Raw genomic sequence first — 14428 nt, forward strand, 5'->3', positions numbered from 1 at the left:
TAAGCCATTATTTCATCATAATCTTTTAAAATCTTTGGATAATTAGCAATAATTTCCACATAGTCAAAATCCCAAGATAATTACTAATTATTTTTGACATTACAAGTCAAAATTTCAAAATAAGCCATTATTTCGACATAAATTTCTACCTAATAAGTCAATATTTCACCTTGCAGTCATAGTTCAGAAATAATAAGCCATTATTTTGACATCAGTCAAGGAATAAAATGTTGCAAGTGTTACAATTTCATAAAATGTAGGCAACTGTAGCGTTAGGAGTCTTGCCAAAGGACTCTTATTTGTATAGTGTGGTGTGTTTGCAACCTGCCCACTAGACTATACCAACTGAATCTCAAGCGTTGAAGTACAAAACACTAAAATATGCACTGTACAGGGACTGCAAAACACTAGAGCCAAACAGTACCACTAGAGGTCAGCACTGTGACTTAAAATTGCAATGGAAGAGGCAATTATAGGCCTAATTTCATCTTAGCAGGGCGTTATTACAGTCTATTCCTGTCACAGATAAACAGCATTGTGTAGAGCACTTATTTTATCTGTAGAGACAGTAATGCATATTTATTTCGTGACTAGTTAAGGCTGTAGCCCTGTGTTTTTAGTCCTGCTCCTGAAACCCCCTGCCTTTTGCAGTTCAGTGCTTTTTAATATGCGTTTTTCCAAAATATGACAAAGACCAGACTTACCATTCACTCTTTCTTCTCCTTTTCTTGGCAGAAAAGTGTTCAGTAATGTCCCTAACATTCCCATTTTTTAAAACCAGCTCCTTCAATCCACATCAGTTTCAGAGGAAGACAATAGTCAGTCTAATGTCAATGCTGCATCTTGGCTATAGGAGCAAACTCATGGTGACTCCTCAGATAGTAGTGAACTAAGAAATCCCATTATTTTGGGAATGTTTTTCATCAAGGTTTGATCTCATACTTCTTTGAGCTTATACATTTAGCACAGTAACTAAGACTCTAACTTTCAAGTCAAATGTATCTGATACAGCCACCAATTAGTATTAGTGCAGATGTTTTGAGAAAATCTAGCCAATCAACAGACAAGGTAGATATGAATGACATGAATGTAAAATGATAATTATCCATGTGGGTGTGTGGGTGGAAGATATATAGAACTCAGTAAAAAAAACCCAGCCACTCAAAGGCTCTGAATTACTCGATGTCTATTCAATCAGCAATGAGAAAACACAAAAGTGGGCCGTGCAGCTGTGCTGGGAAACTAGAAATGGTTGCACTATCAAGGAAGTACCACTAGAGGTCAGCATCATGACTTGCATGACAGGTGTATCTCTGTAGAGGAAGATTAGTTATAGATCTTTTAGAACAGTCTATTCTAATTATATAAAAAGGACATATTCAGAGTTTGGGTGTCGACCTGAGTCTCACAGAGCAGGATGTCTTGCTTAGACTGCTCACTATAAACTTCCATCTTATCCCAGAACCTCATGATGATGGATCACTCTTTACCAAGATCTGCTGCCATGGCAAGCTATGCTGTATCCTAACATGCTTTGGGGCAGGTTAATTTTGGGATTACAGATTGGGAACAGCTTTTGATCCAATCCAGACCAAGATTCCAGCTGCAGCAGACCCTATAGTCCTTTTTCAAGGTCACAAAGTACTACAAAATCCTACATATGCCCTCATACATGACATGCTGGTCCTGCTGGCTAGTAAACACAACTATGGCAAGTGAACCAAAAACTCTCCAGAACATTCAAATGCCTTTCAGCACTAACAACATTGCAACTGGTTAACACCAAACAGAGTGAGATAAAGAAATAACCCCCTAACACCACTCAAACCGAAATCTATTAATGCTTTATGGCCTATTTGCAAATTAGGTGTACATCAGTGTCCCCAGCGCTACACTACTGAGTTGCTTTCTGCCTTTATAATTGCGTGATCTTCTTCATATCGCTCAGCCGCTGACTGGTAAGCCGTTCTACGCCTCGTTCAACACCTGAGTTGACATTCACTTTGTTTGGCTATGTGAAGCTAAAACTTAGTCAGGAACTCCTGTCAGTTTGAAAGAACTCACGGTTCTATATTATTTTCATTCATCAATGTTTTTTCACCACAGTACCCATTACACATTACACAGATACATCATACAACTATTGAAAATCTCTGTGGTGTCAGCCAATCCTGACTGCTAGCCTAGCCACTGAAGCATAGGCTAACAAATACAAACGAGCTAGTCTGAGGGTAACACCTCAGTTGTCAAAATTTGTAAAGAAAACAGTAACTCAGTCTTTAATGAGCACTGATTCAAGTTTTTTACCCTTTCAACCAGAGAAAAAAGCCAAACTGAGGTAAATCATCTAGACAGCTGAGGTTGCTACCTTGCTAACTTTAGCTTTTAGCTTGTTGTCCTCCTTATCTGAGTCGTTTCTGTTTTTCTTCATTCTCTCCACTAAAGATGATTTGAAAACAGTTAGTACTCTTAGTATATGGCGTGAAATGAGTCCTAGCAGCAATACTATTAGAGTTGGTGCTAAATGGACAGGCTAATTTGAATTTTTTTCATGTCAGGAAATCATTTTTTTGTCTTCCATAGTTCCAATTACATATTTCTCTTATCCGAAACATATATTCCCACTTGAACAGTTGATAACATTAACTTTTCTGTGAGTATTGAAAAATAATATTAAAACTATTACAACAATCAATAAAAACACTCCTCTGAACACCTGAAGAAGAATTCCACCATTTTTAAAAAATATTTGTGCATAATTCAGTGTTGCCTCACAGCATCCTGCATGTACATCTTAGTAAAAAATGCATTTTAGCTTTTCATAAAACTGCCATAACACAATGTTTTAGACATCAAGCAATGTATTCATAACTTTTTTCAGTGATAACTTTCTGTAAGGGAGCTTTTAGAGGCATTAAACTCTGGTTCCCATCACCACCACTGTGAACAATTCTGACTTGGCAAGTTTCTCTAGAATAAAGCATTTCACACCAAACCACTCTGAATGACTTTGAGTACATCTTGACTGTTAAATTATGCAGAAATTAGGAAAAATGGGTGGAATTTCCATTTAAATTATGTCACTTCATCTTTGGTATAAAATATAATGTAATAGCTATTTTTATATACTGTAAAAAGTGTCTATTTAATTTTTTTTCTTCATGTGGTAACAAGCACTTGAACTAGTTTCATTCAGCCTAAATAAATACTTTGAATGAATGATTGTTTTAATCAATATATTTTTTTAAGTTGAAAAAAAAAACAGTTTTTTAATTTACTTTTTTCCACAAGAAGTAATTTTTTAAGTAGATCTGATAAACCACTTTTTACAGTGTAGCTAGATAGGTTGGGGTGATGAAGTGGAAAGCAAAATTCACAGACAGATGAATAATTGTATTTATCTTTAAATGAATGTTTTATGGTAAATGTATATATACTATTAATGTGGAAACATATATTTGAACATGTCATAGGGTTGATGTTTGATGAACTTTTATTCAGTAATATTTGAAATCGAATGTTAATGGCTACCTATATGTACATGTAAAACTATATTACTAAAAATACTTTAAAAAGAATTACATTGTTATTTTTGAACTATATTCATATATTCAAGCTTGAAACATTTATTAGTAGATTGCTGACTCCACAAGGCACCAGATGTCACATCCATCTGCCTTGTTTCCTCCACAAGCTAACATTGAAAAACATAAAAATCCACCCCAAAGCAGCTGTAGTTTTTCAAAAGTTCCTCCCACCTTCAAGATACGTCACCAGAAGGGGGTTTTCCAAGTCTTAATACCGCAAAATCTTACTCTGGAGACAAACGTGGCATCTCTGTAGAAGGCAAGTGAGCATGTTTACAACCCACACTGTCCACCCTGCTGAAAAATCCCATAGAAACCATTACGTGCTTCTATTGGTTTCTGTTTTTGTAATGTGTTTTGGCTTTTTAATGGGTTTATGTCCCAATATAAAGGATCCTAACGGTTTAACAGGTGACAAAAGGCTGGTTCTATATGCATTTGATGGTTTCCTAAAGGGAACTCGTGGTCTCTATTAGAAAACATTAGTTCCCATTAGAAAGCAAAACCATTAGGTTTTAATCCTAATGGCTTCTCATGGTCCTTTTTTCAACAGGACAGGGTGTACTTTTAAATCGGACAAGTAAGGAATGTCCACAAGAAAAGCCCCCTCCTCCTACTGGGCCTGCCTTTGCTGTATTAGGTGTATGTCTCTTTAAGAGGCGTTCCCCTGTATGCTAATCTCACCGCCCAAGCTCCGCCCTGTTTCCGCCTGAGTGCTGTGTGTCTGTGTGAGAGCGATAGCAGTGGAGAGGCAGGGCAGGGTCCCAACACGGCAACAGGGAGCACGAGAGAGGGTGTGCGTGTTCGCGACTTGTTTTCGTTTGTTTGTTTGGCGATGAGGTAACTTCGCGCAGCCTCGCGTCGGATCCGTCGAGCTTTCCTCGTGAAGATGGTGTCGCGCTCTGCAGACCGAGGACTGTCCCCGCCTCCGCCTCCTCGCTGCCGTTTCGTGCCCGAACTTCAGCTTATCGTGGTGGTGGTGGTGCACGGAAAGGCGCGCGGAGTCCCTCAGCTGGAGCGCATCGAGACCGTTCACTTTTAAACTGCAGCGCGCGCGGCGGAGTCGTGACTGGAGCGAGCGAGCGAGCGAGCGAGCGCGTGGCATCTGACAGCAGCGGCAACAGTAGCTCGCGCTCGTGTTTCCTCACAACTTTTACTGCCCAAACTTCGTTATAGAGTCTTTTTCTGTTGAATATTTCTCTCGGAATCAAAACAGAATCGCTTTTTAAAGGAATTCAACCTTTTTTTTTTGGCGTTTTTACTCTTTTCTGCTCGGAGGAATGCCGGCGCGTGAGCGTCGTCGTTTAAAGGAACTCCACCTGAGGTAACCGGAGGAGTTATTTATTCTTCTTCTCTTTTATTACCTTTTCCTCCGTGTTTTACCCGTTAAGAGGATGAACTCGGAGCCCGACGGCGTCTCTCTCTCGGTCCCGTGTCGCGAGGAGGGCTCGCGCCCAGCCGTACCAGCCGCCGGCACGTTCTGGCACGACCCTGCGGCGGCGGCGGTCAGCACAGGATGCCCCGCGGAGAGCGGACACGGGCTGCTGGCTGCGGCGGGGAAGTGCAGCTCAGCCAGCCGCCGGGCCAGCGTGTCTTACGTGCTGAACTCGGAGACGGGCGCGGAGAGCATGGCCCTGCAGTGCCTGAGGGACGCCTGCGAGACCGTGGGCAGCACGCTGGAGATCGTGCTCTTCGGGAAGCTGGACTTCGGCGAGACGTCCGTGCTCGACCGCTTCTACAACGCAGGTACGTGCGCGGAGCTCGCGCTGCTGCCACCTCTGCTAGCGCTGCTAGCTACAAAGCTAAAAATAGAGGCTAGTGCTAGTAAACCGAGGTGGTTAGCGTGGCTCTAAAGCGTTCTGAGGTAAAAGTAGACTCGCTTCAGGTAAATAAGGACTCAGGAAGATGGAAAAGGAGCGGAATTTCAGTTAGCCAGCTAGCCACAAGTCAAATCTGTCCAATAGGAGGGGAGATCAGGGGCATTCCTATTGGACAGTCCTCACTCACACTGATGGTGTCCAGCTTTGTGAAATAATCCCAGTTAGGACTGTGTGCACACATTTCACGTACTTTTAAAAGTAGGTTGGTAGAGTAGTCTGAAGTTCTAGGCTACTGTGCTGTAGCCTAAAACTGTTGCTACGAATGTGTTATTACTCCAGTGAAAATGTAAGTAAAAGTAGATACCAAAAAGTGGAGTTCCCCAAAAAAATGCTGTGGAACTTGTTGGTACATCCAACACCTGTCAACATAGGAGTTGAAGTTAGATGCCATTCCCTTTTCAGATCTTTTTGGCCAGAAATAAAGTGCTAACCAACAGTTTAATCTGTCCAGTGGGGGAAAGATGAGGGGCATTCGTATTGGACAGCCCTCACTTACGCTGATGGTATCTAGTTCAGAAGTCTTGCTTTGTGAATCAACCACCAGTTATGGTTTTGTGCACACGTTTGAGAACTGACCCAGAATATGACCCAGAGCCTACTAAAATGTACATTTGAAAGTAGGTTGGTAAAATAGCCAGAAAGTGTTGTTCTAGGCTATTCTGTTAAACTGTTGATACCATTGTGTTATCCCTCCACTGAAAATGTGAGTAAAAATAGCTACCAAAAACTTGAGTGGAGTTCCTCATAGAACTGCCAAGGAACTTGATAGTACATCCAACACCTGTCAACATAGGAACTGAAGTTAGGTGCCATTCCTCTCTTTTCGGATCTTTTTAGTCTAAAACAAAGTGCTAACCAAAAGGTAAATCTGTCCAGTAGGAGGAAAGATTAGGGGGATTGCCATTTGACAGTCATCGCTTACGTTGATGGTGTCCAGCTTTGTGAAATAGCCCCCAGTTAGGATTCTGTGGACATATTCTAGTTCTAGGTAACTCTGCTGCAGCCTAAACTGTTGCCACAAATGTGTTATTACTCCAGTGAAAGTGTAAGTAAAAAATAGCTACCAAAAACTCGAGGTGAATTCCTCATAGAACTGTTGTGGAACTTGTAAGTACATCTAACACATATGAGCATAGGAACTGAGTTAGGTGACTTCTGTTTTCATATTTTTTGGCCTAAAATAAGGTGATAACCAAAGTCAAATCTGTCCAATAAGATGATAGATTAGGTGCATTCCTATTGGACAGTAGGACAGTACTGGACATTTAAAATGTCCAGATTAGAAATCTAGCTTTGTGAACTAACCCCCACTTTAATACTGTGTGCACACATTTCAAAACATAAGAACACAACCCAGAGCCTGCTAAAACATAGAATTAAAAGTAGGTTGGTAGAATAGCTGAAAAAGTGTTGTTTTAGGGCTAGGGTTAGTTTTTGGCGGAAGTGAGTGCAACAAATATCTTGTTACTTCAGTGAAAGTGTAAGTAAAAGTAGCGACCAAAAACTTGAATTGAGTTCCCCTTAGAACGGCAGTGGAATTTGCTGGTACATCCGACATCTGTCAGCGTAGGAACTGAAGTTAGGTGCCATTCATCTCTTTTCGGATCTTTTTGGCCTAAAATAAAGCACTAACCAAAGTTAAAGCTGTCCTATAGGAGGAAAGATGGGGTGCATTTCTCTTTGTGAAAGGTGTCCGGTTTAGAAATCTTGCTTTGTGAAACAACCACCAGTTAGGATTGTGTATGCACATTTCAAAACCCAAAGCCTACTACAAAGTACATTTAGAAGCAGCTTGGTAGAGCAGCCTAAAAGTGTTGTTTTAGTCCACCGTTAAACTGTTGCTACAGGTGTGGCGTTACTCCTGTGAAAGTGTAAGTGTGAAACGTCTTAGTACATCAATCACCTGTCAGCATAGGAACTTCAGTTAAGGTGCCACTCTTCTCTTTTCTGACCTTTTTGGGCTAAAATATAGTGCTAAACCTGAAAAGTGAGAGGTGTGAGCAACAGATGTGCGTAAATGGAATAGTTGTGAGTAATACACATCTTGTATATTCATTTGTTATCAGCAGGGGTGGGGAACTCCAGTCCTGGAGGGCCAGATTTTTGCACAGCTTGGTGATTTTCCTGCTCAAGCATGCCTGATGCAACTCATCAGTTAATGCCAAATTTAGTTGGAAGAGCCAGAGCATGAAGATCACCAAACAGTGCTGGCCCTCAATTTTCCAATTTTCAGATTATTACTTCTAAGTATTTACTGTTAAATCTACAAGATGTGCTACAGTGGTATTACCCTGTAAACATTATCTAAGAACATTCAGTGAAGGCACAGTAACCCTAGATGCAGGAGTGCATGATGCAGTCTCAGCATATTGCATTTGTCATATGACTTGAGATGAACTTATGCATGACACATGACTTCTTTGTTTCTTTTTTGAAAAATTAAGGCTCATGTGTCTCATACCATGCAAAATTCTTCAGAATTGGCTGGAGTAACAGTCAGTGTAATAAGAATCAGACATTGGCCAACACTGCTGCTGTACCAAATGGTATGTGGAGTAATCAGTAGGCTGTCCCAGGCCTTGAAAGAGTTCAGCAAGAGCAACATGAAGAACATAAAGGAATAGTTTGGTGAAATATCAACTTTAGCCAGTTTTCCTCTACCCTAGATGTAGCCAGGACATGTTTGGAGACCATATTTTGCTTCTTTAGTTTAGAACTGGATCTGCGAGCAATAATCAACCAAATGGTTCAAATTGTTTCTGTAAAAATTCATGCCCAAAACTTCTCTCAACTCGCTCAAACCACAACCAGGTCTTCGTTAAGGTTGCACAGTCTTGCTGGTGTGGTTAAGAGCACAGTGTCACTTACTGTGAGCTATAAAAATGAACAGAACTTCAACACTACAGGCAGCCATTTCAGACACCACCAGAGCTGGGATGATCTTGGATCAGATTCCTCCATATTTAAGATAGTGTCACAAGAACTGATTCTAAATCAACGCTCCGACTGCTGAGGTGGTTTGTGAATACAAATTCTTTTTGTTTAATGTGGCTGCCTGCAGTTTTGCTCATTTTCATAGGTCACAGTATGTCATAATGTGCTCTAAATCACATCACCCAGTCTGCTTAACCTTAATGAAGATATGGATGCGATTTAAGGAGGTTGAAAGAAGTTTTAGGGATGTATTTTTTACAGAAGCGATGTGGGCTGTTTGGGTGACAACTGAGTTGTAGTGTTTGTTAGCAGTGTTAGCCTCGCTGCTCCACTTTTGAGATAAAGAATTGATCGGTTTGGGTTCCAAACATATCTCGGTCAATCGACTACATCTTGGGGTAATTGGAATATTGAGTAAATTAGATTTTTCGCCGAAACATTCCTTTAAACGAGGCACTGAGGTTTAGTATAGGCTGCATTTATTACAAAGCAACCGAGTAGAAACCTGGAAAGAGTTCTACCTCGGAACTCTCTGTCCAGATGATGTGCGTTGGGTTCCATGACTCTGGAAGCGTTTCAGTTAAAAAACAAAAAGCCCATCCAATCTCAGTTTTTCCTACAATTATGTCTGGAGTTCCATGAAGCTTTTAGCTTCTTTCCAACCTTCTCCCATGCCAAAATTAAGTGGAACCCCTCTCCTCCTTTTTCCACACGCTGTTGATCATTACACGTCCAATCCCTATGGACATAAAGTATTCAGGGTTCTGAAATCACCAGTGTTGAATTACAAGCAGTGATTAGTGCAGTTGGAAGGCCAGTTTTTGGTTCTTCCCCCACAGAAGCCTTTGTATGACAATGCACCTTTTAAAACAATGCCCCATTGTATAGACTTTTCTAATTGCCCATCCTAATTATGCGCTCTAGAAACAATTGTAATTGACAGTAATGATGGCTCATTGCTTATAGTGCACGAGGGCCCAATTCCACTCTTGCTTATTTTACCTTCTCCAGGATTTAACTGGCAATTATGCTGTTGTGGCAGTTTTATTAGAAGTTGTGTCAGTTGTATTAGAGCTGAGAAAACATTGAACAGCTCTCCATGGTAGGGCAAGTGCCTCTAAAGCCTATCTTGTTATATAACTTGCAAAACAGGTTCGAAAATAGCTGAATAAGTCACACGAAATGAGCGAACAACCTTTTTAAAAAAAGGGATTATGAAGATGCCACTGTGGGGCAGCCCCCCCCTCCCTACTTCCCACCCACCAGCACACAAAAGGTCAGAGAATGTGTGAGAAATGTCACATACTAGAATTAGACGTGAAGTATCAGATTCGTTGTAACTACAGGAGAAGAAGGAGAAAGCCAAGTGTAGGAGGAAGAGAGGTAAGGAGGGAACAGCAGGACAGAAGACTGAGAAGGAGAGATGATCAGAGAAGACAAAGGAGGAAGTCACTGTCAAAAGGTTTCCTCTCTGTTCCAGCCGTCAAGAGTTCCAGGATGACACGCTGGAAACACTGCGTTACGATATTCAGTAGGACTGATATGACAGTGTGGTATGAGTGTTCTAAAGATGAGTGATATCTGATTGATGATGTGGACCTTTTGCCATTATATTTGTGGCAGCACCCACACTCGGTAACGTCCCTCTGCACAATTCTGTGTAGTGCCTAGGCCAGTATGTGCCATGTATGTGTGTGGGCATTACTGTGCTCGCTAAATTTCATCGTGCCCACTGTAAATGTATCTGGGCATATGTAAATATATATTACACAATGCTACAAGATTACATAACGCTACCAATCTGTCAGGGTGAAGACTCGCACATGCTTCCTCTGAGTCTCATAAAGCCAGCAACAATATAAAAAAGATTAGTTGTTTTAAGTTACAAAAAAGTAGGTAACCGGTCTTAAAATGACTTCATTGAACTTCTGACAGTAAAACTCTCTTACATTGATTTAACTTATTCTTTAAAATTAAATGAATTCGAAGTTTTAAGGCATCCCACTTTCTTACTTTTAAAGTATACATAGTATATATACAGTGCACCACATCTAAAGCAATGTAATTGCACAGCTCAACATGCTTGGAGGAGAACACTACCTGCCAACAGTTATGTCATGAGCTAACAGACTCCCATGCAGGCTAGCGTTGTACTGAGTGATTGGGAGAGGGAGGGCCATCCTTCACACCCAATTATGGCTAGTTATGTTCTCTTGGACTGCCTGGATTGGATGACTGTGGCATCACTGGGGATCAAACTTATGATCTCCCTTTGATGGGATCAGTGATTAGATTAAAAAAATGTATATAAAAACAAATGAACTGAAGCCAAAATGCAATTGAATTCGACAAGGTAACATTCTTTTATGTATGGGGTCCTCATGAGAGCCTCGAGGCTGGAGCTTTAGCATTAGCAACAAAACAGTTGGCCAAGCTAAGTTAGCCAAGGAAGGCATAGTGTCCTTATCCTTACTTTGGTAGTGCAAAGTAAAAGCAGCATGTCATCAGGCCAGAGGCAATAGTGATGTTTTTATTTTGTACAGTAACCCCTAGTATCAGATAAGTCAGTTTTCATGGTATCAGAATAATATTTTTCATGATCCTAGACAGTAGCAATATGCGCTCAGAAAAGTGCCGTGTTCAGTGATTATTTCTGAAATGGCCTGGCAAATACTTGTGGCAGACTACTGTGAACATTGACAGAGAGGCTTTAGATAAAACTAATATAGGCTATTAACACCTTAAAATCCCAGGCTTATTTATTCAGTAAATAAGGTTTATTATTCAGTAACAACAGGGACTTCAGTGCAAACTGGCTGAGCTATTCTTAGGTTATGGAAGTGTGTAATACAACTTTGGGCCTGCAGGTGGGCCATTAAGGGGTTAATGACAATGTCAATTATAATAATAAAAAGCTCTGCCAGACCAGGATGAGGTTGAGCCTGTGGCTTAGGTTATCAGCTTGCCTTCGGGTACGTCACCTGTTTCGGTGGCGCTGTGTATCCAGATTATGCAATCCTGGGAAATGGAGGGTGGATCTGCTCCAGTAGCAAGTCGCTTCCATTCCATCCATTTTTGTTTGGTTTATTTTTGGCTACTTCAGTAGCAGTAACGCAGTAGAGTAAGTGATAAAGAACAAGAATGCACCAGCACACAAAGACACACACATGCAAACACGCAAATACACTCCAGACAGCTGGCAGCTGGGTATATTTATAGGAACTGTACCGTTTACTGTAAAGTGAAGGACAAAGGCAGGGCTTTAGTTTTGACAACATCATATATAGTGTGTGGTTGTGGGCAGACAGGTTTTTGCTGCCTCTCTCCTTTCAGGTGATAATAGGGTTCCATTCTGTGCCCACTCAAATCTGTCGTCTGGTGGCACTTCTCTAAAAACTCACTCACTTAATGTGTATACACATAAACACCCTGGACTGGTTAATTTTAGTTCTGCCAAATCCGCACTGTCAGTAGATTTATGTCAATTACCATAATGGTGTCTAAACATATATGTCATGTTGATAATGGTAAACAAATCAGAAAAAAATACATTTTCTTTGGCGACTGTTTTGCCTTCAAACACCCTGCATGTACATTTCCTCCACATACATATGTTTTAGGCCAATATATTGTCTCAAATTGCCTTATCTCAGTCATAAGGTGGCTATTAGAGGCATTAAATACTTTAGAGGTCTGCTTCCTATCAAAACTACTGTGAATGAGTCTGAGTAAATCGCTCTAGATGGATGCATGTCATTTCAAAGCACTTCAACTGATTTTGTTTTGTCTTAACAATTAATTGATCAGTTGTTTTAAACACTTGTTTTTTTTTCTTTTTCTTTAAAAAAAGCCTGTTTTGATTGGACTGATTTGTTGGGTTTAATTCTTTTGAAATAGCACCAAATCGAACCCAACCCTGTTTTGTAAACATTAACCAGACCGATACCACATTCCCAGAAAGGAACCATTTTATTTGTTTAGTTTTTATTCATGTTAAACTGATCTTTAAAAACAGTCTGAAGAACCCAACTAATGACTGTAAAGCTTTCTTTTATAGTCTCATGTTTTAGGTAAGTGTGACGTACATAAATTTTGGGTGTCATAATTGTATGTTTAAATAAATTACACTGAAATGCCCAACAGGTCCTAGATATTGTGGTACAACCTCCACAGTATTGTGTAAAAAGTACCAGGTAGTTGTATGGCATAAAAATATTGTACACAAATAAAGTACAAAGAGTCTTACATAGTATGAACTTGTCTGTTACCTGTAAACTAAAGTGAATTTGAGCTGTAGAAGTTGTAAAGTGTAAAAGATTAGTGTTTTTGAATTTACCATCTTGTTACTCTAAATATTTATGGGAATTTACTATGTCCTTTATCAGCTTAAAAGCTAAAACCTATATAAATTTTAGAGTAATTCAGTTGGCCATAGTACTGGACATCATTTTACCCAATAAAATGAAATGAATGTTTAGTTTCTACTTCAAACTAATCCATTTAATACCTAGAACATGTTTGTCATATGTGTGTAATTTAGTTAAACTGTTTTGACACCTGTTACCCAACATTATTATCCAGTACTTTGAAGTTTGTACCTTATACTTACCTGGTTACTACCTAGTGCTTAAGGGAATGTATAAGAAAACAGTCCAATAACATTCTTTGCATTGAAGTTTTTGCTATCACCAAGAACGTGCTAAAATCAATATGTTAGCCAACAGACTAGTGCTGGTTCCAACACTTATTGACTGCGTCACTGACAAGACCAAGAATCTGTGTGTTGAAATATGCCTGAAGATATGTTGGTTGTCTAAGTTGGGCTTATTTGGGCTGGAAAATAAGAGCCAAATGAAAGCAATTCACTCACTATGGGAGAATGAGAGCAGTGAATATTTTCCTGCTCCTTTCCTGGCTTCTCTTCCTGAGAACATTCGGAGCATTCCATGAGCTGTTGTCTGAGATTCCTGCAGGAGGACAGTGGGATGGCCAGGGCAGGTCCAGGCACGTCATAAAAACAGCGGACCTCTTTGGATCTGTTCCTTCACACACTCTCGTGACTCTGCCACACAGCTGTGCTCACCATGGCAACACATAACGTTAGGTGCAGTGGAACTGCGAGAGGATTGTTGGGTCATCACATGTGTATAACATGCACACTACATGCGCCATTAAATATATCATTATCCCTGTTGTTGTTTTGCTGTACATTCATATTACGTTTGATAGTAATTACATAATCACATCATTAAGTTCTAGTTACATAGTGAGTTACGTTTATCCTCATGCTAAACTCTATATAGACAGGTTCACATATATATGTGGTGTTCAAGATGTGCTACTTATATTTAAGATAAATGTAAGAGTCTGACAGATTTTTGATATTGCTGTTCTATACGCGAAAGCAGTATGTAAACATAACCCTTATGTTTCAAAGTAAGATATCTTGGAGAAAGAAACATGCACTGGTTATTCACTAATGTGTCTGTTTAAATGCATACAAGAAATTGACTCCATTCACCACCCACAGGTTGAGAGTGGGTTTAACCGTCATATTTGAAGTGAGGTCAGTGTGGTCAGTGTGGGTAGTGAAGAATCTTGTGAGTGCGCTTGGTTTATTGCACAGATAGCGGACCAAATCACACACTTCTGAATAAAGTACAACAGACCGAGCTGCTGTCATTGTAGGCATCGCTCTGTCAGAGGACAGGAATCACATTCCTAAGACCCCATGCCCTGTTTGTTCTTCTTAAAGTCAACTATTTATCAGCTATTATCAATCCATTTGTGAGCTGACTCAGATCTGGAACATGTTAGCAGAAATGTTAAACATTGCAGTGTAAAGTCCACAGAACTGAGGTGAAAAAACACTGTTTTATACCATCAAAAATCCAGAGTACAGAAAAGCCCAAATAACTGGGTCTAAAAAACAGTTTTATGCCATTAGTAAGCCAATGTCGTGCCCCAGAACGTGCACTAAGAAGCGCTGTTTTTAAATAGTCAAATAGTCAAACTCTCGTTGATGAG

At 40.2% G+C, this 14428-nt stretch overlaps 1 protein-coding gene across 1 annotated transcript in view; it reads left to right on the plus strand.

The window, feature by feature from the left end:
- Positions 1-4098: 4098 nt before the first annotated feature.
- Positions 4099-14428, plus strand: part of LOC118815947 (mitogen-activated protein kinase kinase kinase 5-like) — a gene marked incomplete at its 3' end in the record, with an annotated part of 38159 nt that continues 27829 nt past the window's right edge. The window contains 1 exon segment of the mRNA XM_036582391.1: positions 4099-5333. Within this exon segment, the coding sequence (XP_036438284.1) occupies positions 4982-5333 (352 nt within the window).

Source organism: Colossoma macropomum, unplaced genomic scaffold, assembly GCF_904425465.1.
Source record: "Colossoma macropomum unplaced genomic scaffold, Colossoma_macropomum, whole genome shotgun sequence".
NCBI classification, from domain to species: Eukaryota; Metazoa; Chordata; class Actinopteri; order Characiformes; family Serrasalmidae; genus Colossoma; species Colossoma macropomum.